The sequence below is a fragment of the Grampus griseus genome, assembly GCF_964374135.1.
Source record: "Grampus griseus genome assembly, chromosome: X".
Lineage (NCBI taxonomy): Eukaryota > Metazoa > Chordata > Mammalia > Artiodactyla > Delphinidae > Grampus > Grampus griseus.
In genome coordinates this window covers 95,840,059-95,866,625 of record NC_138999.1, presented here as the reverse complement: position 1 = coordinate 95,866,625, position 26,567 = coordinate 95,840,059, and the positions used below count along the sequence as shown (strand labels likewise).

General features: G+C 44.7%; 1 protein-coding gene across 1 annotated transcript; it reads left to right on the top strand.

Annotated features, from left to right (window-relative positions):
- The first annotated feature begins 1,302 nt into the window (after positions 1–1,302).
- Positions 1,303–26,348, top strand: CAPN6 (calpain 6). Its single transcript, XM_082681731.1, has 13 exons — positions 1,303–1,393; positions 7,678–7,857; positions 16,651–16,782; positions 17,827–18,035; positions 18,548–18,740; positions 19,304–19,497; positions 19,733–19,810; positions 19,910–20,096; positions 22,026–22,148; positions 22,327–22,529; positions 23,101–23,222; positions 23,781–23,917; positions 24,751–26,348. Exons 2-13 carry the CDS (start codon positions 7,693–7,695, stop codon positions 24,931–24,933), a joined length of 1,926 nt encoding a protein of 641 aa, XP_082537857.1. The 5' UTR covers positions 1,303–1,393; positions 7,678–7,692; the 3' UTR covers positions 24,934–26,348.
- The last annotated feature ends 219 nt before the right edge of the window (positions 26,349–26,567 follow it).

Genomic DNA, 26,567 nt, shown 5'->3' with positions numbered 1-26,567 from the left:
ACCCAGACAAAACACCCTCCCTTGGTTTCAAAGCCAAAAGCCCACAATACGGGGCATACTTGCTTGAGAAATCTGTCACTCAGGAACCAAATCAGGTGCCAATACTGAGAGCCCTCATTCTCCCGGGTTCTGGTGTTTTGTGTTGCCCCCTACCTGTTGCTCAGTTTCCATCTTGGCATAGAGGGCGAGAAGGCACAGAGGGAGTTGTGGTGCAGTGCCAAGGAGGAGGTCGTAGAGATCAGAGTTAAGAGAACTGCTCAGATCTGTTTCATGAAAATATTGGGGCCAGTGAGTAGGGCAAGCACACTTCTTTTCCTTCTAAGTCTCTCTTTCTCTCCCTCTGTCTCTCTCCTCAACTAGCCAGCAGCAGATTTGGCGCAGGGATGGGGCAGAGGGTGGTAATTTCAGGTCAAAGGTTACCACCACATTGGTTGGGAGAGCTGGGGAATGAGACCATGGGAGTCCTCACCGTTTCTGAAAATTGAAACAAAAAAAACGACTTGAGAATCTAGTCCCTGGAACTGTGTCCCAGGGAATGTCTCAGGGAACAGGACCGTGATGGGGGTGCGGCATAGTATTCCCAGGGGTCTGAGTATCTCGCTGAAGCCCCTTGGTCGGCTGTTCAGTGCACACCCAGTTACGTGTTCTGCTTTTCACCTAACATCGTCAGGCAGACTCGTCACAGCCCCATTGCTAGAAATTAGGTTTCTTACAGCTGCCGTGCAATCAAACTCCATTCACTTTCCTCTTACTGCTCCCTTCTCTCTGCCCTTGGCCAGATGTAACCTGTTGCTTCACGAAGCAACCTTTTCTTGCCTGTGCCCCACCGTCTCCTCTTTCACACCCACCCACTCGCTGAAGTCCTCATCACCAGTGTAGATCCGTGTACAGGGCCGAGCCCACAAGAACTCTGCCAGCGCTTCAAGAGTTTTCTCTCCACGTCCTCTCTCGAGTCATGCTCAGGTCTGCACTATTAACTCTGGGACAGAAAAGTCAGAAATCTCTCAGACCCCTCCCTGAAAAGTCCTATTTCTCCTTGGAACAGAAAGAGCTTTGGAACGTGTTTTCCTGGGTTTTTCAGTTTGCTGGTGGGTGGGTCTGGAGTGGGCATCCCGTCTGCACATCTGGTAGGGGTGCTTTCCAGATTTTCCTCATGACTCTGGATCAGTTTCTGACTGCTAGGCGGGGCAAAGGCTCCTGAATTTTCTGCAAGGCACCTCCCCCTGTGAGCAGAGCTTGGTACAGCCCAAATAGTTTTCAGGTTAAGAAAGCCAGAATCTTTGTTCAGCCGCACTGACTGAACAGACTTTGTAGGGGTTACCTGGCTAAGAGCAGCGGCAGCGGCAGCGGCGGCAGCAGCAGCAGCAGCAACAAGGCTCCTTGGATAACTCAGGTGAGGAGAGAGGACATTCGCAAACTCATCCTGCAATTTTATTTGCTGGATAACTTAGAGTCTAAATGAAATGAAGGAACTTGCACTTTATAGGTAAACTCCGCAGCTATCATTTTATGGTTTGTCTGGATAGAATGTGTGTGCGTAATAGCAGTTTGGAAACTTCGAAACTAATGGAATTTTGGATTGCTTATTTGGGGGGGGGGCAAGGGGTAATTGTGGTTGTCTGGCCATGAGACTTTTCTGGTGATATCTGCTAGGGTTTTGTTTTGTTTTGTTTTTTGGTCTCCTGTTACTTAAAATACCTGGTAAGGAAGGACAAACCTGGGAGGCGAGTGTGAGGGGGGGAGAATCCCCATTTTCAGGGCTTTATTCTAGCTTCTGCTGACCCGCAATTGTAGGCAAATTGTTGAAATGCAGGCAGAATCTTGGAGCCACACTGTGTGCAAAAGGTCTTTAAGCCCTGGAAGTGGGGTCCATAAGTGGTACACTGTTGCACAGGAGGGAATGGCAGCAGAGTCTGTCCTGTCTGCAGAGCCGGGATCTTCCTGTCCTGGTGACAGGTTGATCTTGACTATTTCATGATCAGCCCCTGGCTGGCCTGGTTTTGTTTTTCTCTGATTCTTGCATTGGTGTAAACTTAGATTTGCAGCTGGGGGCTCTATCCGTCCCTACCACAACTACATTGTTCTGGGGGCTTAGCTGGACTACTTGACCAGAGCAGGCTGGGGTGAGAACGCGGTGGCAAAAGGATTGGAGCATTGCACTTAAAAATTGGTTCTGAGGATTTGGAGCTTGAAGTATGGTGACAAGCACATAGGAAAATTAAACAAATTCTGCCATCCTGACAGTCACTTCTGGCTTCAGGATAAAGCATCCTGGTTTGTAATTAATGTTTTTATTGAAATTTGACTAATGCCTCATTTGCTAATATTTGTTGTGAAATTAAGGACATTTTATAGTCTGAAGGAATTTAGGAAAAGATTCTACGGGGGACGGCTAATTAACTTGCATTCCTCTTGCAGTTTGTGTGTATGTGAGTGTGTGTGCACAGACGCGCATGTGCGTTTATGAATACTTTGGATTTGAATAGCATTCTTTATTTATCCTTAGAGTCCTTAGCAGGCGAGGCAGAAGTCTAAACACTTGTGTAGTCAGGAATAGGTTAAAAAGCAGGCTTTCCGTATCCTTGGGAGTTTTCAGTCCCTAAATTAAAAGCAGAAAAAGCCCCTTTGTGACCCCAAAACAGTGTTTCTTTGATTAGCCTTGATTTGAAATCATCTCACCTTCTGACAGCAATTCAAAAACAAAACTCCTAAGTGCATTCTTGTAAGAAGAGGACAATAAGAATTTTCAAAAGCAATGTCTTGAGGTTTTGTGTTGGCATGCTCCCCCAGCTTTTTTTTTTAATTGTGGTAAAACGAGTCAGGAGGTCCAGGTTTTAGTGCTAGCTCTGTCATTAACTGTGCAACCTTGGACAAGTCCCTTCACCTTCCTGTAAAAGCAAGGAATTGGACTAAGTGATCTATCTCTAAGAGTCCGTCCAATGTAACATTCTAGAAAAACTGGAATTAGATTTTCGCAGGACTATAAAATTAGACTTATAGGATGGGCTTATTCCAGCCAAGAGGGAAAAATAAAAGGGGTAGTGGGGCAAGTCAGCCAAAATGGAGAGGTGGAAGAGAGAGGAGGTACTGAATGGCAGAGGGGCCATTTTATATTGGTCTTTCAAATGTTTGTGTGTGTCTTACTTAAAGTATGTGATCAAATCTCCTCATTTTCCACTAAGGACAGAAAAGGGATTTAACTTGCTTAGAACGAGCGCTTCCTAATACTACTGCCCTATATTGGTCTTATCCTTAATAGTTAAAAAGCATGTTCACATTCCTAATTTTGTTAGCTCTCCCCAGTAACACCCTGAGGTGTATATGGGGCAGCCATTTTATTCCCATTGCTCTTATGGGGAAACTGAGGGACAGAGATGTTATCTACACTAAATGATGGTATTTGGGATTGGATCTCCTGACTATGTGTGCTCTTTTCATGATTTTGAATTGCTTTTCATTTTTTGATAGAGTTCTGCAACAATGGAATTAAAGGAAATTGTGCACTCTTTTTCTTGGAATTTCTTTGAACAGGGTCTTCTCTCTGGGCAGAGTAGATGTGTTCTATATAAGGCTGGATCAGAGGACTTTTGTGGTCCCTTTCGGACCTCAGAATATCTGGCCAACAATTTGAATCTGAAGAACCATACGTTCGTTGGTAGATGCATCCTCTAAGGTGTGGCCATGCTTCTACCTGTGTAGACGTGGAAAGCAACTCTTCTCTGGGTAAAATGTGGATGCTGAATTTTGATTACTTCTCCTTCTCCAAGCCCCGTTTCTCTCCTCACACCACCCCCAGGGGTGAGGATAGAGACCCCCGATTGTGGTGAAAGTGGCTGCTACGTCATGCCGGGGCAGAGTTAAGTCTTCTGTATTCACTTTGCTCTGCAAACTCCCAATTGCTTTGACGTCCGATTTTGCCCCAAGTAGAATACAAGGGGGAAACTGGGGAAAAGGAGAAACCAGCCAGGAACAACACTCTCGGGGGCCCTGTTCTCTCCCTCTCTCCCCCTTAAATGCCGTCCCCTGCCCTCCCACTCACCGCAATGGAAAGCAGGTTGTAAACCACAGACTGGATTTCCTCTTATCAGATCATAATTCTCTTGAGTAAACTGAGGCAGATTTCATTTTTAAGAGCAAAATCTGGTTTCTACTCTAAGGCTGACCCACAGGCAAAGAACAAGTGATTTTCCTCTTAAGACTTTGTCCAGCTTCCCAAACATTCTAGTCCGGTGAGTAGCAAAAGCCCCCTCTCCTAACTGTGGCCTCGTGTTCCACGTGGCAGGCTCCCTCAACTTTCCCTGGCAACTCCTAACTCACCACACCCTGGAGCCACCCCTCCCACTAGCTTTGGTTCACACGGCCTTCTTCATTCTCTCTGGATGAAGGATCCCCACTCAAACAGTACTTCTTAAGACCATTGTCTCAATACAAAACTGCACACTCTTTTTCACCCAACCACCCATAATACTAGCCCTCAGGACACAAGGTCCCCCTTCTTAAATGTGCATGTTCCCTTTGTTAGCTGGAGGCCTTCTTTGGTTGATACTCAAAACCCCAGCTTTGCTTCTGTTTACTGACTTTCCTATATGTGGTCTTTAACCTAAAGGCTCTCTTGTCTTCACAGCTGGGTACAGTAAGATAGCAAAGAAGGAACATTCCCTTCTCCACTCTCCTATACCCTGACAGGGCAAGTTGTTGATGACAAACTCAAGACAAGTTTCTGAGTTTCCAAAAGTTTTCTGAGACTTAACTGATGAATCCTGAGATGTGAAGTGTTTGGATTCTCCCATGCTCATCAAACCATGGAAATAAAGAACCTTTTCAATATCTACCACGGCAATGAATTCTAGGCAGAATGCCTCCAAGTTAGGTATCATGTTTGCTTTGGAGGGTTTTCCTCATTTGAGCTAAAAAAAAAAAAATCCCTTCTTTAAGAAGGCAGTGAGCAAAAGAAGCAGTGTGGTGTGATAGAAAGCTGTACACTAAATCGGGTGTTAACACAGACCAGGCTTTGAGTCAGCTCCGCCATTTTCTAGCTGCCCCTTGTCTGAGCTGCCGTTTCTGGAGATACAAAATGAAGGGCACAGATAACATCTACAGAACGTGGCTGCCATGAAGGGAACATGAGCTGAAATGCACCCTTCAAACAATAAATTGCTACACAAACATTCATTTTCTACATAAGACATTCATCCATTCCACAACTATTTCCTGAACAGTGGCTGGGTACCTAGCTCTGTGCCAGGCAGTGCGAGGGCTTACAGTGTGTACCTTGCACTTATGGAGCCCTTTCTGCTTATTCGAAACACCTGTACACTAACCATCTCATTAGGGAGAGCCACAGTGTAAGGAGGGCAAGATAAATAACTCCACTCCCCTGTTGAGAAAATTGAGGCGCAAAGAAACCAAGGTCACAGCAAATGGAATATAGTTTTCTGCTACCCAGTCAGAAATCGGGGGCAATTCTACTCTGCAAGTCCGACGGGGCGTGGGACTGCAATTGTGCTCTAACGAATGCCTGTCAAAGTTGAGGCTATTGCTCGCTATTCCTTATTTTCTGTGTGCCCCCAAAATGCGTGTGCCCTCACCCGAAAAGCTTGAATTATCTGCACCAGCTGTACATTCTGTCTCTGATAAAGTCGACTGGAATCATACCGGTTTTGAAAATCAAACTTGATTTTCTTCTCAATTGATGCTGTTTCTACCTGTAGACAGGCCTCTTTATATAATAGGGATTCCCTTTGCAGGCATTTGACTAGGTAACAAGGTAGACTGGCAGCAGCAGCGGGCCTTCCCAAGAACAGGAAATGCTCACTTATCCAAAATGTTCAGGAACTAGGAGGCTCTGGGAAACTAAATATCCTAATTGTCCCAGACGATCCCCCATTTGCAGTCCCCAGCCTCTGGCAATCCACCCAACCTTCCAGGAAAAGCAAGAGACACGGTAGGATTTGTTGTAAGTTTGAGCACATGTAAAAATTGGGGTCCATTTGTAAAAGGCCCCAGAAAGGAGCCTGGGCATACATTCAGATTGGCTCTGATGCTGCTTAATGGAAAACTATTACTGATACTGTCCACGCCTTCAAACACAGTGAAATACACGTTAATATTTAAAACCCGTGGACAGACTTAAATCTGATGACTGAAAGCATTTCAGTACTTGCAGTTTCCTGTAGCCTTCCATCTGAAAAACAATTGCCAATAAACAAGGCTATGGAAAAACTGGTTATTTTCAGCTTCTTATTCCTTGGATTCAGAGAAAGGGTAAGTTTGTTTACATATATTGTAGGTTGCAAATAACATCGAATTAAATTTTTTTATGGTTTTCAAATGGGGAGACTTCTTTACCGGTAAGGCATTTCAATGTAATACTAAAGGAACAGGAAGTAAGATAGTAGACAGGTCTGATTAATATTACACTTTTTATAAAATAACAACTGCCTCATTATTAACTGAGTTTTGAGCTGTGTTACCTACACAGATATTCTTTAAAGTGCTAATTATTTAGCCTTTTTTTTCTAATTTCATCCATTTTTTAGCAGACACTCTGACCTTAGCCAGATTTTTTGTTTCAACCCTCATGTAATCATAGAATATAGACACCGTTATCCTTAGAATATATTTTTGATATACTTGGTGCATATAGATTTTACAGCACCCTTCTATTTACCATTGACTGTCATCAGAAGATCATTAAAATCATTACAAATCTATCTTTGTGAATCAAGCAAAGTCATTGAAAACCCTATTATCACCCCAAAGCTGTTTAAAATCAAATTTACCTTTCAAATTATCCTCATAAAAACCAGTTGTCAGGGGCATTTGAGTGTGGGGCACTCTGATAGACATTGCCTGAAGAGCCACTATATTAATTCTCTGTATAGCCGTGTGAGAGTTGTTTCGTTGTGTTTTTTTTTAAGAAAAGAAAGCAACAGTGTATTGACATGGGATAAGAATCCACCTAATTGGTGTAACTGAATTTTGGAGTCTGCCTTTTATAGTGGGCCAATGATTGCACACTAGACTTTGAAGAAGACAGACACATACAATCTTTCTATCTTTCCTTGTCTTCGGAGGCCATCTGCTGAGCTCTGTTTCTTGCATTAGTCTTCCTGGCCAGTAATAAAAACGCAAACCTCTTTAATGATAAAAGGGAAGGAATTGTGTAAAAGGGCTTGTTAGAAGTGAAAGGGGCTGCTTCTCTCCTCAAGCACAAAGTGTGTGGCCCTTCAGGGCACCAAATTATTCTGAATGTAGTAAAGCGATTTTCCCCCTTTCTCTTCAAATTTAGAATTTTTCTGTGCTTGAACTCCTCCCTGCCAGTGGAAGATGGAAGATTGCCCTTTAAATTATAATGACTCACGTTTAACTAGCAATCTTAACGTTTATTATCTATTTTTCCAATAAGATTGTTAAGGTCCATATTACCCCATTTGGCAGATGAGGAAACTGAGACCCAGAAATGGTTTAGATGCCTTATCCCAACCCCCAGACGAATTTGCTGCAGACCCTGGGCCCTTCTTTCCCTGAAAATGGTGACTTTTCCTTTAAAGCTAAAACTGAGGTGCCCAGCTCTGGGAATAAATCACTGGGATGACAACTGTTTGTCTAATCTCAGGGAATCTTTAAAAGACTTGAGAACTTCTTCCTTCAATAACAACAATTTTCTCATTCTAGACATAGTTTGACATTATGGGTCCTCCTCTGAAGCTCTTCAAAAACCAGAAGTACCAGGAACTGAAGCAGGAATGCATCAGGGATGGTAGACTTTTCTGTGATCCAACCTTTTTGCCTGAGAATGATTCACTTTTCTACAACCGACTGCTTCCTGGGAAGGTGGTGTGGAAACGTCCCCAGGTAACTTCGTTGTTTCAATTTCTGTTTCCCTCTTGATCTCTTTCATCATAAATCTACTTGGTCCACTACTTCACTCACACAGCCCACTGCGTATAGACCCGTTTAGCAGACAACTTTATTTATTTTTTTATAGCATAATATCCTTTTTATATTTTTAGAGCACAGCAAAATTAAGAGGAAGGTATAGAGATTTCCCATGTATTCCCTGTCCCCAGACATACAGAGCCTCTCCCATTATCAAATGCCACCTCTCAGCGTGGTACCTCTGTTACAACTGGTGAATTTACACTGACACATCATAATCACACAAAGTTCAGAATTTACATTAGAGTTCACTCCTAGTGTTGTACATTCTATGGGTTTGGACAAATGTATAATGACATATAACCATAATTATAGTATCCGAATATTTTCACTGCCCTAAGAATTCCCAGCAGACAGCTTTAAAATTGGGAAGTTTTATGGATTTGTGCTTCTGGCTCTAACTTGAGGAATCTTGAATTTTAGTCACATTTTATCAGATTTAGTCATTTAGAAAGAACAAAAAAGAGATATACCATGCTTGTTTTCTTTTGGAAGTTCATTTGAGTAAATACGGTAACTCAGAAAGCAACTATACTCTTGTTTCTTTACTGAGTTACCTATGACAGCAACTTCAAGATAATCTCAGACCATTGAAGAGAAAAACTTATATGGTGAGCATAAATGAAATAAACTCAACAAGATGGAGTTTGAGTTGGGGGAGGGAGACTTCTTTGCTGCTCTTTGGATACCATCATCTGTATTCTCCCACAATTAGCAAAGTGGGATCCAAGTAAGATCGTATATCTTTCACCGCCTATTCATAGTTACTATGGTTCTCTGTGGAACATCTGTATGTTGTGTCTCTAAAGCAAGTCTCAGAAGCCCTTTACAAGTCCTACATGAGTGGGAGGTCAATGTACAAAATGATAGGATGTTGGAATCTGGAGAATAAACAGTAACCTGGTTATATCTAAAGGGTACGACTAGATAGAAGGATATTCAACCTGGGCTCCTTCCCAAAGTGGGTGACCAGGTTTTTAAGCCATCAAGGGCTGTTATGAAATACAAATTCTTGGACTTTCACCATATCCTGAAAACCTTCTGATCCTATTTCACGATGTACCTTTTTTATGCACTATTAACCATCTCAGTCAGCAACTCAAGGTTCGCTTTCTTCAATGAACAATTTCCACAGCTTGAACTCCTGAAGGGAGTTCTTACAAGAGCTACTTCGGTTTATGTAGGTTGCCACCAGGGGGTGCCAAGATACATGGGTCGCGTCAAGGCTCTTGTTTTCTATGTGACTCAGAAGGCATGTCTCCATTTTTGCCCATAAAGTATGATAGTCGCTGAGAATATAAGAGCTGCAGAAGTTCTCTCCATCAGAAGGAAGATTACACTGCTGCTCAGTTTCTGTGCCTCCAGTCGTTGACATCCCTGTAGATCACTGACCTGCAATACAAATCTGGAAAACAAATGCATGGAGAAAATAGAAATATGCTGTTTGGGAGCCACTCTTCTGAATGGATGGTGATAATGAGGGCCGCCACTCTTTGTTGATGATTGGCTATGAAAGAAAGGAGATCGATAGGGCAGAAGTAGCTGAAAAGAAGGCAGGGAATCGAGGGAGGTTTTCTGGGGGAGGGTGTCTTTTACAAATAGGACAGACTTGAACATACTTATAGGCTAAGGAGGAAATAGTAAAGGAGAGGTTAAAGACACAGAAGAAAGAAGGAATAATGGATGGGGGTGAGGTCCTGGACGAGGTGGCAGGAGATCTGACGGGCAGTAAAATCGCAAGCCAACGTGAAGCCATTCTCCTGATGTGAACCAAGCCGACAGTGCTTCCTGTATTGGCCCGCCTTTAGACACATCCTCCCTCCCCCATCTTGGCTCCGTCCTTTGTCCTTTGCCTTCATCTTCCAAATTCTGTGGATTGAGTCCTAGATGAATTAGCAGGGAAGGAAAAAAACTTAGTAACCACTGCAATAATCCATCTTGCCTCTGAGGCAAGCGATACCCCTTCCAAGGGGAGGGAGTGTCAGAAAGAGAGAGTGAATGGGGTAGAACAAGGCAGAGGCATTTAGAGCATGCCTACGATGGGCCCAGATACTGTGTCTGGAGTTTTCTATACATTTTTTCATTTCATCCTAATTTGCTATAGCTTAGTAAGGTAGGTATCTTTAAAAACCACTTTGATGTAATTCTTTTATCCTGGTGTGAAAAATAAAGGTAGATACTATGTTCATTTTATTGATGAGGAAACTGTGTCTCAGAGGGAAGGTAAGAATTTTCCCAGGGTCAGACTACTAACAAGCTGGGATTTGAATCCAGGTTTGACTCCAAAGCCTGTATTAGTTTTTACTCTACCATGCTGCCATGTCAGGGAGATAGATTTGCTCGTGTCTCTTTTGGTAAAATAGGTAGCTTCCCTCCAGTAAGTTCTCACATTCCCCCTCACTGTGTTGATGCTGTACACCCATTAATTGATCCAGACTCTCCCTTTTGAGAGCATACTCTGAGCTTAGTCTTAATTAGGCCCAAAGAGAGAGTCAGTTGAGAAACATTCATCGAGCGCTTACTCTATGCCAGCCTCTGTGCAAGATACAGACGAGGCCTGGGGTGAGGGATTCCCATTCCAGCTGACGAGATGGATATTGAGCTGTCGAAGAGTTAAATAAGAAATTACTGCTCCACAGAGGAAATGCTATTTTCAGGCATATAGCCAGTAAATCATAGAGGGTTTTGAAGAAAAGGAGATCATGGTGGATTGGAGCAGTTGGGGCGGGGGACTCTTGTGGGGAGTAGGGGGAAAAACAACGTTCCGGACCACCATCTGAGTCTCTTCTAAAAGCCGGAGATTCCTCTCCAGCCAGAGTGGAGGCCAAGCCTAGGGGCAAGAACCACGTCAAAGTTCTCTGGCCTCCCATCAGTAAAGCCAAGAGACGGCCTCTCTAAATTGGCTCAGGAAGACCAGATGGGTCGTTGGACTCACCTGCCTCATTGGCAAGGTTGAGATCCTCATCTTCAGGGAAGCTTACAGACATCTTGTCCCTTGGCATGCCACCTCGCCTCATACTCAAACGGGGTTCGTTTCTGAAGTCTCTAAAATGGAAGAAGCACGATTAACCAGATATTTTCTGTCTCTTTCCCTCCTGGGTTGCAAAGCCTCCGTGTCTGTAAACACCACTGCTAATCAAACCAACCAACTGCGGTCCAGCGCCACCATCCTAGGGCAGGATCGAGCTCCCCTCTTCCCACTTGCCACTTCCCTGCTGCACCCTAAGGAGCTGCTTTAGATGGGCAGGGATTGTGAGGGTGTTTTGCAATTGTTTGGTGCCCCTTCATCTGCCCATACCTTTCAGAGGAAGATCCTTCTCCTTAACACCTCCATTGGTCCAATGACCCCAGCTACCGGCCTAGCTTCCTGGGTACACAGCTATATTGCCTGATACCTGTCCTCCTGGGCTTTCCTGTCCTCCTGGACCTTCAACATATAAAGTCTTAGCAGATTCTAAGAGCTGAGTTCCCCCGAGTTACAGTGTGATCCTAAGACGGCAGGTAGGATTTTTAGGCTGAAATCTAGCCACCAAATTCCCACAGAAAATCTCTTCTCCAGTGACTCTCCCCTCCTACCCGCCTCTGGCTTTTTTCCTGACTGAGTCGTACCCAGCTACAATCGTGTCTTCGAGTCAGACACAGCTATTCTCCTGCTAAAATGGAGCAAGGCCTTTTGGGGATTGCACAGCCAGCTGTGGAGGAAGCCAGGGCACCTGCACAACATCTGGCAGCTCTCCTGGTCAAGTTCTGAGTTCAGCCTCCACTACCACGGCCCTTGCCCAGGTCTTTTCACTACCTTGGGTGAGAAGAGGCCGATGAGGTTCTGGATTAAAGCAAAGGTGGGAGGAATGGGAGGGATCGGTTGAGAGGGTACATTAGAAGCAGAGAGAGATTGCATATGAGGGACCCCGTTAAAGGAGAAAATATTTCTCTCTTTGTGCGAATAGAAATTTCCAACACCCAGCTGAATGGGACACCTCTGTAGAGTAGTTTTGGCCTAGACCGTTCATGAATTTCTTTTTCTTCCCAGAGATCATGTGCCTCCACGTGAATGGTCCTAAGTGTTTTTCTCTGTTGACACAATCGAAAAGAGTTGAATAGGCCAATACTCTTGCCATCTGTCCTATTTATTTTAGATTCTGAATTTAAAAAACGCTAGCAGCTTTATCGAAGTACAATTTATACACCATAAAATTCAGCTGCTTTAAGTATACAAAGCAATGATTTTTTAAAATAAATTTACCGAGTTGTGCAAACATCCCCACAATCCAGTTTTAGACCAGTTGCATCATCCCAATACAACCCCTTGTACACATTTGCAGGGAGTAAACCCCTCCTCCCCCCAGTCGCAGGCAACCAGTAATGTACTTTCGGTTTCTGTCTAGATTCGCTTATTCTGGACATTTCACTTAAAATGGAATCATAAAAGTAACTGGCTTCTTTAGGTTAGCATGATTTTCAAGGACCATCCATGTGGCAGCATGTATGTTTCTTTTTATCGCTGAACTGTATTCCATTGCACGGATATATACATTTTTCCCAATAAAGCAGTTTGGGATTTACACCTGGAGTCCCCTTGCAGAAGTCTGAAGGTTTAAAGAAGAAGATAATTCTGTAGTGACTTGCTTGTCCAGTTTGGAAGTGGAAGTTGGGCTTAAGATATTATTCTATGGTTCCATATTGAGTTTTCCTTGGAGGGGTTAGGAAGGAAGAGAATGTTTTACCAATGACAAGATCGTCATGCAGAAGCAAAACTCCCCAGCAAGTAAAGTTGACTCCTTGTGCAGGTGGTTCAACATCGGTCCCTGAGCCGAGGTCCACCTATAAATGCCGTGTCTGGAGATGGTACGATTTTCTAAGGATAAGATAATTGTTGCTTGGACTAGCTGTTAAAGCCCTCAGGCCCTGGATGGCAGCCCTGGGCCTTCTGGGACGACTTAGAGCCTTGGACTTAGTCCTAATGTACCTACTGCAGGGCTGGCCTCACTTGTAAGTGTCCACACTGTCCTCATCCCCATGGGACTGCTAGACTGCCCATAGCACTTTTGAAATGCCTCCACTCTTCCGGCTGCTGGTTTTCTAGGCAGCCTTTCATTTTACTGTGGTTCTTGAGGTTTACCCTGGACCTCAATGTTTATTGTCAGCAAATTTCACCTGTGTAAAAAAAAAAAATTGCTAAATATGTGATGTGGTAGGTGCGAAGAGAGCCACATAGAGTGACATGCGTGGGGCTCCAAGACATAACTGTATGCCTCCCTCCCCCCACCCAGAGGTCTCTGGGAAAGGAGATGAGGTAAGGACAATAGGAGGATCTCTCAATGCTCAGCTAAGAGAACATACTTCCTAGAGATGCTGCTTTGCTTGTATCAGTAGAAGGCTTTGGCTCAGGAATAGGGGTCTGCAGAGACCATTCCTGGATTTACTCTTGGTGCTTGACTTCCTAGTTGTGTGTTTTCCCCCAAGAAATTATTTTGCCTTGACAAACAGCCCAGTTTAAGGATCACGTCGACTAGGCCAACACAGCTGGGAACCATTAGAGGTTCAGCAATCTTCCCTACCTCTCAAGCCACCCAAATATGTGACTATGTGAGCTGTGACTTCTCCTCCAACTCCGCTCCCTACCATTTCAGCAGAGCTTGGGCTGAAATGTCCCATCTGCACTCTGCATCCCAGCTTTGACTTACAGGAAAATGTCTCCAGCCTTGCTTCCTCACCCCTGCAGGAATTATAGCCAGTTGTCTAAATCTAGGGGAAAATTCAATAAATATCCATTTCATTGTTTTCAAATTTGTCACCAAAAAGTCCATTTGGCTGTTAGATTTGCATTGGCTCATTACCCGTTACCCTTTCTACCTCCTTAGCTATTTCTAGTCTTTCACTTCCTTAAAGAGGTAAAAAAAAAAAATGTGGCTTAATAAAAATGTTCTCCCGTGCTTCACATCACGGTGCTGACATACATAAGAGTTTGATTCATATTTAGTGGATGAAACTGAGGAGATTAAAGCACATTGGTGATATCTAGCCTAGAACCAAAAGCTAAGACATGAGTTAAGCCAGTCTTCCAGAATGATGGAGAGCTTTTAGGTGAGCATTAAGCAAAGAGACATAAAACACTGGGATGGATGACTGAGACAATGAGTTGCATCTCCACCCCTGAAGAGCTTCACGGTATTATCCTTTGCATGGTGACCATTGATCAACTTAAAGGCAAAAGGATGAACCAGCTGATGTCTAGAGGTTCCTTCTCTAACTGAGGAACCTAAAACTTTAGTCCTAGGTCTACTAACTAGCTAAATGACAGGAGAGGCAAGTTACTGCCCTTCTCTGTGCCTGTTTCCTCATTTGTGAAATAAACAGGTTGACAAAATAGTCTCTAAATTCCTTCCAGGTTTGACAGTCTATGGACTGTTAACTCATTTTTAAAAACACATTGTTAAATAGCCATCTATCATGTATGAAGAGTGGTGAAGTAAAACTGGGGCATGGGCCAGTTTATGAGAGGAAATGGAAAATAAGGTGTTTTTTTGCCCAAATGTATATTCTCCCATGATTACACACAGCTTTACACACACACACACACACACACACACACACACACACTATATATATATATATATATATATATATATATATATATATATATAAAATCACATTCACGTTAGTCGACAGGAGAATAATTATCCAGTTCCTCAATTTGAGTTCTGTTTCCATGTCTTTTTGCTTATTTACATGATCCTTTAGGTCTTAAATAGAAGTTGACATGCCAAAAGTGTTTGCTGAGCCTAGATCCCTGCTGTGAATTAAAGCCTTGTGGAAAATCAAGACACTTATGTAACTCCAACCACTAATAACTCTACATAAAACCAGCAAATAATTTGCCTCAATAATCTAAAAACACACTTTTCCACATATCAATGTTCACTTTATTGTTTTTTCATGCTTGGAAACTATTAGATGCATCATCTAAGTCCCAGAAATCACTGTATAACTTTACATCTTGCTACAAATAAAATGGTAACGCCTGACTCAGAAAGGAAAAACTGTATTTCGTCTCATCTTAGAAAGGGCAAAGAAACAATCAGAAGAGAAAGGATATCAGGACTGAATCCACCCAACACACCTGCTTTATGTTCAATAAATGAAAAAACAGGCAGCTGCCAACGCATGAAGAAATTTAGTAAGATAGAAGTCTTCTACTAAGACAAAAAAGTAATGAGACACCAGACATGCATCTAAAAAAAAAAAAAAAAAAAAGACCAGGAAACCAAAGCTGACGGCAACCCACCTAACTCTCCTTTTGGCGAAGGAATGACCAATTAATCTTCAGTTTGGACTTGTCGTTGCCCAGAATGCCTATTCCTTTCCAGAGTTATTTTGGCTTTTAAAGAATATATGGAATGTTTCATTCTGTAGACCAGACCCTTCATCAAGGAGAATTATGTCCATTAAAAAAAAGAGGTTTGAGAACCAGAAAAATATAGCTGTCTCTATTTAATAATTTTTTAAAGGATATATGTCTAGATTTTCTTTCCATTTGAGACTAGGATTTATTTCTGCTGGGTAAGCAAAATGTCAAGGTACTGGCCAACGGCCTCCTCCACGAAGCTGTCTCCATCTACCCAAGACTTCATTGGTATTTCCTGCCTTTGAACTCTGCAAGGGCTGATACTCTGAGTCACGCAAACGTGTCTTCAATTATGTGGTGTCATGTATGTGACTATACCTCTGTCCATGACTGTCTCTCTACTCCTTACGCCTCCATCCCTCTCCCTTGTCCAACTGCTAACTCTAGTCATTCTTAAGCCTTCAGCGTGAACATTACCACCACTATTCAAATTATTTTGTCTACCACCAGGGAAATTTTGGGGATCCTTCCTTTAGGCACTGATTATACTTTGAAAATTCCTCCATTACATTGTGCTGGAATTGTATTATTTGGGCCTCATTTTCCTACTTGCAGTGGGAATGGCACAGCTAATGATATGTTGGGGAAAGACACACACATACGCCTCAAACAAATACTTGCTCCACTCTGTCCAGGTTCTGAACATCCCCTGTGGGAAAAGAGTATCTGTTGAAGTGCTCCTAGACGCGGTCTATTACCACCTGCTGTTAGTGCTGCTGCCATCTGTATTCATCCAAAGATGTGGGGAAATCTTGTTGCGTGGACACCGCTGTTGCCTTTGCTTTATGTTAGGAAAGGGCTTCATGTATAAGGTCTCCTAACTCATTTTTCTGGAGAGGGAGAAGCATTAATGTCCACCTCTATCAGGTCTTGTCTTTTAAGTGCAATCACCCATCTGAGCACAGGCGCTTCAGAAAATCTCATCCTGACAAATAGGTTCAGAATGTAATGTGCTAATCCCTCGTTCTCTCTTTACAAACTCACTGCTGCAGTGAAAACTCTCTAAACCTCAACGATAGCTATGTCTGAGGGCTCCCACCAGCACGTCTCATCCTGTCTCAGTCGCATCCTCTCCTTCCATTTCTCCTGCCGCCTTCCCACGTGACCCTTTTTCCTGTGTCTTGATGAGCTACTGCTTTGTGTTTGTTTCCACAACCCCCCAACCTTTCCTTTCTCCTACCTGTGGAAGTCCTGGTAATCTTTCCACCTTACCTCATCTGTGAAGTCTGTCCTGCCTAGCTGGGCTCACACTGACCCGTGGGGAACACTTCCCAGGCTCTTAGAACCAACTGTTGTATCCACAGGACATCTGCGATGACCCCCGTCTGATTGTGGGCAATATCAGTAACCACCAGCTGACCCAAGGGAGACTGGGGCACAAGCCAATGGTCTCTGCGTTTTCCTGTCTGGCTGTTCAGGAGTCTCACTGGACAAAGGTACCGACCTCCCTCGGTTTCCACCTTCTTGTCTTCTTTAGTAACTTTAGGAAAAGTCAGCTCGTAACTGTCTCAGATTGTTTAATCCCTGAAGTCAGAAGTATTCATGATTGAAGGTGATTTCCCTCAATTTTATTATGAGAATTTTCACAAATACAGAAAGTTGAAAGAATTTTACAGTCAACACCCATTTACTCACCTAGATTCTACCATTAACATTTTACTCTATTTGCTTTGTCGCACATATTAGGTGATCTTTTGTCACTTGCAGTACTTTGACTCAGTAGCTCTGCATACTTGCATTCTCAGTACCTACTGGGGTAAAAAGCCACTGGGGGCCAGGAAGTCACTGACAGATGTGAACAAAAGAAAAGGTGAGAAAGGTGGAACTAGATCCTTGAAAAGGTTCTAATAAATTATAAGAGTACAAAAATCCCTTTGGCATTTAGGCAGAGTTCAAGGCAATGAAGTGTTGACCTGGGAAAAATTAGAGCATTTTCTTCAGAAAATAACAATTTTCGAAGATGAATGTGTAATTGTATTTAAAAAGGAGACTTTCCCAAATATAATTTTATTCAAGGTGTGAATAAAATCTATAGTCTATAGAATCTGCACGAACTCTCTAGGATGGACCTTTGAAAACTGAAACCACAGGGGACCTTGTGTTTTGATTGATTTTGCTTTTTAAAATGCCTTTGTTTATGTGGTTAAGTATGCAACCACGAATATGTTTGTGTAGACAGTTTCTCATGATCGAGTTTGTAGATTAACTGTGGTAAATAATTTAACCCATAACTTGCTGCCCCCAGTCACCCTGTGTGTATTCAGGGCAAGCATGGTAATACTATCCTCAGCAAAACTGAACTCGGGGAGCAAAAATTGCAGAAAAAAATGCCCTACCAGGGACTTCCTACCTAGACCCAAACCAAATGTATTTGGTGTGCTTCCTGTCGCCACATGGGATTTGTCAGAAGTCAATTGTAATCTCAATATTTGGATATGGTCTGGTGAATAACAGTTGATTGAATGTTCTTATACTTCCAGACAATTCCCAACCATAAGGAACAGGAATGGGACCCTCGAAAACTAGATAAATATGCTGGGATATTTCGCTTCCGTTTCTGGCATTTTGGAGAATGGACCGAGGTGGTGATTGATGACTTGCTGCCCACCATCAATGGAGATCTCGTTTTCTCCTTCTCCACCTCCATGAATGAGTTTTGGAATGCTCTGTTGGAAAAAGCTTATGCCAAGTAAGGAGGGGTGTTGGCCAGTCAGCGGTCAGGCTACCCAAGGAAAGGAAGGTCACATTCATCCTTGGGAACTCATGCTCTCCCAGCTTAGCCTTGGGCTTTAAATTGGGTAGGATATCAATCAGATCCAAGGCATTGCTTTGCACCTGGGAATGGCCCTCCCTAATTCTAGATGAGAAAGAAATCAGCTGTCCCAGTTTCCATTAAGCCCTTACTGCTCCCAGGTGCCCTCTTCCTGCTGCTGATCTACAGATCACATGGCATTATGGCCGCAGATTTTCTCCGTGTCTAGTATTTACCTGTAGAAAGAAGTTTCTGCATGGACCGTCCTAGATAACATAGCCTAAACCTAGAAATGTGACTATATTCTCAAAATATCTCTCATTTTGTACCTAGAGGAAAGCTAGCCAGTAAAGGCTGGCTGGGCAAGGACTGTTTTAACTTGGGGGGACAAGATGTCCTTGACCTGGAAAAATACTTTTACAAAGATAACTTTGCATGTTTGCCCCCAGGCTGCTTGGGTGTTATGAAGCCCTCGATGGTCTGACCACTACTGATATCATCGTGGACTTCACTGGCACATTGGCTGAAACTGTTGACATGCAGAAGGGAAGATACACTGAGCTCGTTGAGGAGAAGTACAAGCTGTTTGGAGAACTGTACAAAACATTTACCAAAGGAGGTCTGATCTGTTGCTCCATCGAGGTTTGTACTCACCCAAACCACTCTTCGCTCACTTCCGGCAGAGGAGACCGTGACATTTAGTGGAGAACATCACCCTTACCCTGGAGATCCAGGACAAGTCATTATGAAACTCGGAAAGCTAACGATAGGCACTGAGCCCTGGCGCAGAGGCTAAGGAGCTTTAACCTATTTTCCTTTTGTACCAGTCATCCCACTGGAGGCCGATGTAGCATCCGAGCTGATGGAAATAGTCTCTGCTAAATGATTCCTCCTGCCTCTGCTCCTGGGTGTGGCAGTTATAGCTGTTTGCTCAAAGAATTAACCAGCCCCAACCCCAACAAATTTCAATGCTCTTCACATCAATGTACTACCGTGGGTCATTTGAATTGTTTGAGTTGTTATATTAAATTCTTTATTTCCTTTCCTTGGCTTGCTTTGTGTCAAGTTAGGCGGCAGGATCAAATTTCTATCTGCATAAGAGAACTAGTTTCAACCATACTCGGGTAAACCAGTCAAAGAAGAGGGAGAGCCAAGCCTTGGATCTCCCAATTCTTGTGCCCTTATGTATCTTTCTTTGCTCTCAGTTTCCCAATCAGGAGGAACAAGAAGTCGAAACTGATTGGGGTCTACTGAAGGGCCATACGTACACCATGACTGATATTCGCAAGATTCGTCTTGGAGAAAGACTCGTGGAGGTCTTCAGTACGGAGAAGCTGTACATGATTCGTCTGAGGAACCCCTTGGGAAGACAAGAATGGAGTGGGCCCTGGAGTGAGATGTGAGTGGCTTTCCACTTTGATTGCTGCATCCCCAAAGCCCTATACGTTCTCCCAATCCCATCCCTCCAGACCGCTAGTGGGCTGTCAATACTTAGTGACATGGGGCCTGTGACTTAGCTGGTGGTGAGACAAAACTGTCCCAGTCCTCATGTATTCTGTTCCTTTGGCATCCTGCTTACTGTAGGAAGTCAATGGCAAACATAATGGCTTATCCCTTTGTTCATTTGCCTTTAGTTCTGAAGAGTGGCAGCAACTGACTGCAGCAGATCGCAAGAACCTGGGGCTTGTTATGTCTGATGATGGAGAGTTTTGGTGAGTAGGGTTTTTCTGTGCTAAAGGGAATTGGGGCTTCCACATGGAACTGCAGGGGTAGGTATTAAGTATCATCTTCATTTCTTTCCTTCCATCCAGGATGAGCCTGGAGGACTTTTGCCGCAACTTCCATGAACTGAATGTCTGCCGCAATGTGAACAACCCTATTTTTGGCCGCAAGGAGCTGGAATCGGTGGTGGGATGCTGGACTGTGGATGATGACCCGCTGATGAACCGTTCAGGAGGCTGCTATAACAACCGTGATACCTTCCTGCAGAATCCCCAGGTTTAAATCAAATTCTTTTTCTTTGCCTTCAAGTTATCAAGGCAATAGGAAGCCAGGTCTCACCTTGGAGTATTTCTTTGACATCAGTTCTCCCATTTGCAGCTATTGTGTAATATTCATCAACCAAGATGCATAGGGATTGGCTCAGATGCCTGTAAAGCAGACTGTGTCTCTGTAGAGACGTGACTTGGTGACATTATCAAATCCAAGCCATCTCCTCTGGCTGCCTCTCTCCTGACCATATTGCTGGGTATGCTTTGACACTCCCTACTTCCTTGTGATGGTCCCACATTAGAGAGAAAGGACCTGCTCCCTGACGTTTTCTCAATTCTTTTCATTTCTTTACTGCCTAATTGCTCTCTTGGGTACGCATGTACTATATGTGTCCTCTTTCTCATGCAGGTGATTCTTCTGAACCCCATCATTAGGCCTCCCTTTTCTCATCTAGAATACCAGGTCATTCTTCTCAGGATTTGAATCGCTACCCTGTCAACGACCCCGTTCCATCCATCTCCCATTACAATGCTATTCCAGATGACACATTAGAGGTCAAGCCCAGGCACACCCCAAAGCAAAAAATCCGAACATCCAAAGCCTGAACCTATAATAACCTTGATGGTTTTATCTGCAAATGTGCTGATGAGCTAACCACAGGAGACAAGACTTCTGACTGTATTGCAGCCTTACACGAGTGTGTCTTTTCTTTCCATGAGCTTCATTGGCCAGCCACTTTGAAGGATACTAAAGCTGGTGGGCTGATTTACTTAACTCATAGTTTTCTCCATTCCTTCCACCTTAATTGCCCCTAAAGAAAAGAGAGCTCCTATTGCCACCCCCCTTCATTTACAGCCCTAGAAATGCTTTAACTATCAGGAACATATACCAAACTGGGGAAATGGGCTTTTTGGCTTCACTGTTTAAGTGTCTGTGCAGGATGAACTGACGGGGGCCTCGTGAGCGCATGTTTCTGCATCTGTTTCCTGTTTCTTGGTGGGAGGTTTGGGGGAGAGCGAGAGAAATCTGATGTCTTTTAGTCTTACTTCCCAATGGCACCATGATTCCGCAGATGATGTTTGGGAAGTCTCTAGAAAAGGACTGCGGCATCCTTAAAATGGTGATAGCAAAGCATCGATTCACCAAGGAAATGGATCCGGCCCCTTCCACAAGTCACACATCTGGGCTGGCAATAGGAGGCTAGCCTAGGGGAATGCTGCAGTGTCAGGTTAAGTCAAGCAAGGATGCTTTCTGTCTTTGTTGATTCTCAAATTTTCCTGTGTACAGCTTTTAAAAACAAGGGGACAGTTTATAAGATTTAAAAAAATTTTATGTATTTATTTATTTTCGGCTGCGTTGGGTCTTCGTTGCTGTGTGCGGGCTTTCTCTAGTTGCGGCGAGCTGGGGCTACTCTTCTTTGTGGTGCGCGGGCTTCTCATTGCGGTGGCATCTCTTGTTGCGGAGCATGGGCTCTAGGCATGTGGGCTTCAGTAGTTGTGGCTTGCGGGCTCTAGAGCGCAGGCTCAGTAGTTGTGGCACACGGGCCCAGCTGCTCCATGGCATGTGGGATCTTCCCAGACCAGGGCTCGAACCCGTGTCCCCTGCATTGGCAGGCGGATTCTTAACCACTGTGCCACCAGGGAAGCCCACAAGGGGACAATTTTAAAAAACCCAAGATCCTCCCAAGAACTTATTAAAACAAAGCATACCCCCTTTGGCATCAAAGGCCTAGGTATGAAGTTGGCTCTCTCAACACATGCTGAATGCCATAGGGAGAAGCAAACATTAGGATCTGCATTTAGCAAGTCAATGGCGAAGCCCAGAACATGACCCAAGTCTCTGCTTCGCAAGGTAGAGTTTTCTTCCCTGAAATTTGAGCTGGCTCATCTGAAACAGAAGTGCTAACTAAGCTCCTTGCTGGCCTCTTTCCCTTAGTACATCTTCACTGTGCCCGAGGATGGGCACAAGGTCATCATGTCTCTGCAGCAAAAAGACCTGCGCAGTTACCGCCGCATGGGAAGACCCGACAATTACATCATCGGCTTTGAGCTCTTCAAGGTAAGAATGGGCCTTTGGAGCAGAGAGAATGATGGCAAACAGTGTCAAAATTAGGACGGCTTGGGGTTAGGGGAATCAAGAAAGGTCGAGGGATAAAGAAAGTAGAAGAGCTAGGCTCTTCAAACGCAAAAACTATGATCTGAGCGCAATAGAGCATCTCCTTCTCTTGCATTTCCAGGTGGAGATGAATCGCAAATTCCGCCTCCACCACCTGTACATCCAGGAGCGTGCGGGGACCTCCACTTACATTGACACGCGCACCGTGTTTCTGAGCAAGTACCTGAGGAAGGGCAACTACGTGCTTGTCCCAACTATGTTCCAGCATGGCCGCACCAGCGAGTTTCTCTTGAGAATCTTCTCTGAAGTGCCCGTCCAGCTCAGGTGCCGTTTCCTTGGCCAGCCCTGCCAACTCCCATTCTGTGCTTTGCCTCCAGTCCTAACCCTCTTGGCCCTCTCCCCCTAGGTGGACACTCAAAGGGACAACTTATGCAAGTCAGATTTAACTGCAGTGATGGCAGGAGAAAGATTTCTCAAAGTGGTGTGGGTTGTGAGAAGTTCCCTGCGGAGGTCAGAGCTTCAGTGCTTTGAGCTGCCATTTAAGGAGAACAGGCCTATAGCCTAAGCTTTTCCACTTATATTTTATCTTCTGTTCTCTGGCTGACTCTTCTCTTAAACAGCTGGCACTCCTCACTGCTCCTCTATTACGTTCTGAGTGCTGGGTCACCAAAGCTACCTTTTCACCCCAGCCCTGCCTACTCTGATCTTTATCTGCTGGGCCTTAAAGCAAGGGGAAAGGAAAACATACTCATAAAATATAAGCCATGTCGGAGGAGGAATGGGCTAGGTCACTTGGCATTTCGTGTTTTTCAACAACAGGGTCTGCTTTGGCGAGCCTATCTCCTCATCAAAGGGCATTCGTCATGGATGACGTGTCTTCTTTTTGATGTTCCAGGGAGCTGACTCTGGACATGCCCAAGATGTCCTGCTGGAATCTGGCTCGTGGCTACCCCAAGGTTGTCACCCAGATCACAGTGCATAGTGCCGAGGGCCTGGAGAAGAAGTATGCCAATGAAAGTAAGAACTGCAGGGGTGTCTGGGAAAGCAAAATCAGTTTCATTTATTGCATATATGGTTAGAAAAGATGGTCACACATGATTCTCTCCAGTGGCGTTTTCCGTGTAGAAAAGTCAGAATGGCTGTCAACCGTGATAGGAAAATGGGATATATATAAACAACAAGGGCCTACTCTATAGCACAGGGAACTATATTCAATATCCTGTGATAAACCATAATGGAAAAGAATATTTTAAAAAGAATGTATATGTGTATAACTGAATCACTTTGCTGTACAGCAGAAATTAACACCATGTTGTAAATCAGCTGTACTTCAATTTAAAAAAAGAGAAAATGGGATATAAAAGTCTTGGGGCAAGGGCCTATCTAATATTCATTTCTATATCCCTATATAAAGTATAGAAAAGAAAAGGGAAATAGGAACCAAAGTCCTAGGTCATTCTAGTACCCAGGTGTGATGCTAAAAGTCCCAGAATAGACTTAGTGAAATAGTGTCTTGACTATCTAGAAAGAGGACTTTTAATCACTGTGTTAAAAATAAATGTTACTTTGTTCCAGCTGTAAACCCATATTTGGTCATCAAGTGTGGAAAGGAGGAAGTCCGTTCTCCTGTCCAAAAGAATACTGTTCATGCCATTTTTGACACCCAGGCCATTTTCTACAGAAGGACCACTGACATTCCTATTATAGTGCAGGTAAGGATGTGAACAGGGACCCTCACGTGGCTCATATTCAGTACCAGATACTGGATGATCCCAAGTGCCTCACAGATGTCTAGGATACGGAGCAAGGCTTATCCTGTTTTGTTTGTTTGTTTTGGTTTTTTTTTTTTTGCGGTACGTGGGCCTCTCACTGCTGTGGCCTCTCCCGCTGCGGAGCACAGGCTCCGGACGCGCAGGCTCAGCGGCCATAGCTCACGGGCCCAGCCGCTCCGCGGCATGTGGGATCTTCCCGGACCGGGGCACAAACCCGCGTCCCCTGCATCGGCAGGCGGACTCCCAACCACTGAGCCACCAGGGAAGCCCTATCCTGGTTTTTTGTCTGTTTGTTTTGTACTGGAAGACACCTCCCACCAGGCACAATCACTGGCTTCCTCATGAATCTCCATCCTAAATCTCCTCTCCTCTGTTCTTTCATTGTGGGCAGAAGCCCGCATGCTGGCAGATACACATGTTGACACAGGTACTGTAAATCCCATGTGGGGAAGTATATGCCAATTCACACGACCCTCGCCCTGCTGCTCAGAATGGAGCACTGTGGTTTGGCCGTTTTTCTGACTTAATGCTTCTGACCAGCTGCCTTTCGGCGGCCATCTCATAGATCAAGGTTGATTCTGAACTCTGACTGGTGGCTTTTCGTCTCTCCTCTTTGAGGTACTTTCCCCTTAGCCAGAGAGGTATCAGGAAATACAGTCCCTTGGTTTTTACACAGACCTTTCAAAGCCCGGCATTAGGTTCTAGATGCCACTCGGCAAAGTCCAATGTTACAGAGGGTTGCTCATCTTCACTTTCTTGACTTGTCTCTCCAGGTCTGGAACAGACGAAAGTTCTGTGATCAGTTCTTGGGGCAGGTCACTCTGGATGCTGACCCCAGTGACTGCCGTGATCTGAAGTCCCTGTACCTGCGTAAGAAGGGTGGCCCAACTGCCAAAGTTAAACAAGGCCACATCAGCTTCAAGGTTATTTCCAGTGATGATCTCACTGAGCTCTAAGTCTCCAGCTCCAGGGAATCCTGACAGAGCTTTCCCATCCTTTTATTTTCTGTCAGATGCTAGATCTTATCTAGGATTCATAATCTTTTGAAAGAAAGAAATTCACAGTAATTAACTTTGCCTTTCTTCTGATAAGTTCCCCATACCTCCCCATCCGAGTAGCGTAAGTAGCTACGTAACCTATATACCTCCAGCAGCTGGACAGGGGGAGGTGACAGTCCTATCTGGAGATCAGACAGATGTTGGCCAAGGAAAGATCTCTGGGGCTTCCGGGGGTGAGATTCATGCAGGACAACGACAACAGCCTGGATACCCTACCGATGTCTTAGCTGTTTTCAGGTGCCCAAAATGTCTCCCCCGTAGGGCATGTTGAGGAAGGCGGAGGGGTGATCAAGGCCAAGCAGGTCTAGCCTGACATCCCAGCTCCTGACTGAACACTACAGGTGTCCCAGCAGCCTTTTACCCAGCAGCCACAGCCTGTTTATACATCCCCAGCCCTTACCGCCGGCACCGCCATCACCACCACCACCAACCACCACCTCTGGAAAGCGTAGTCCTGCCCTGACCCAAGTCACCCCCCACAGTAGGTTTTACCTTCATGTTGAGGAAGCTTCCTAGGTGCTTAATCAAGAGCTGGAGTTCCGTGAGGCTCAGACAGTGGGAAGGGCCCGAGCTCCAGCTCCATGGAAGCCAGCTGTGTGCCACAAGAGGGAAAAGTGGAAGAAGCTGCAGTGGGAGACAAAGCCTCCGTCCCCCACGCATCCACACACACCTACACTCACACACGCGCACGTGGGCGCGCACGAACTACCGTTCAGGCAGTCAGCGGGCAAGAGGAAGGATGAATGAGGACCACGCAGGATAAAAGGACGAGAGACTCCATCCAGGCAGAGTCTCGCCAGTTTGGGGCCCCTGACTGCAAATGTGAAACCTCCTGCTGCTGCTAGGTTTACAAACAAGCCCGTTGTCCTGTGCCTCCTAATATCGTTGGTACTGAAGACCCCACCTGGGGGGCTTGAGACCCCTCAGGCTTTTCTCCCAGTTGGGAGCGTTCACTCCCTGGGGGTGTTTGTTTGCCCTCTTGTTTTTTCAGTCCTTCTATAGAATTTTCTCTAGAGTCAGTCATTCTGAAATGTTCTTCCCTCCATCTCCTCTATCAACATTCTACCCCTCCTTCAAGGCCCAGCATAAATGCCACCTCCTCCATGAAGCCTTTCCCCATTCCCCAAGCTCCACCTCCTAGAATATTTCAACGCTTCTGCAATGATGAATAAAATGACATAGTTGTAGTATACTTAGTCTAGCCCAGCACGCGATCATTTAAAACATTTTGTAGTTTTCTTAGCTCGCTCCATTTCCTACCATGGTTTTCAGTCTAACTTCTGCAGTGCCTTTACCACACTGCCTTACATAATCCAAACCACAATAAAGTTCACGTTTAATAAATTGACCAGTCTTGACTTGATTTGGTGGCACAGGAGAGATGGCAAGAGTGGCTGTCTGCTGAGACTCCTTTGCGAGCGGTTAGAGGTGGGGGTGGGAGGAGGGGTACTTCCTGCAACCGGAGCCCAGGCTTAAGTCTGATGGATGCAGAGCCCTTGGCTGTATTCATCCGGGGGGGGGGGAGGGGCTGG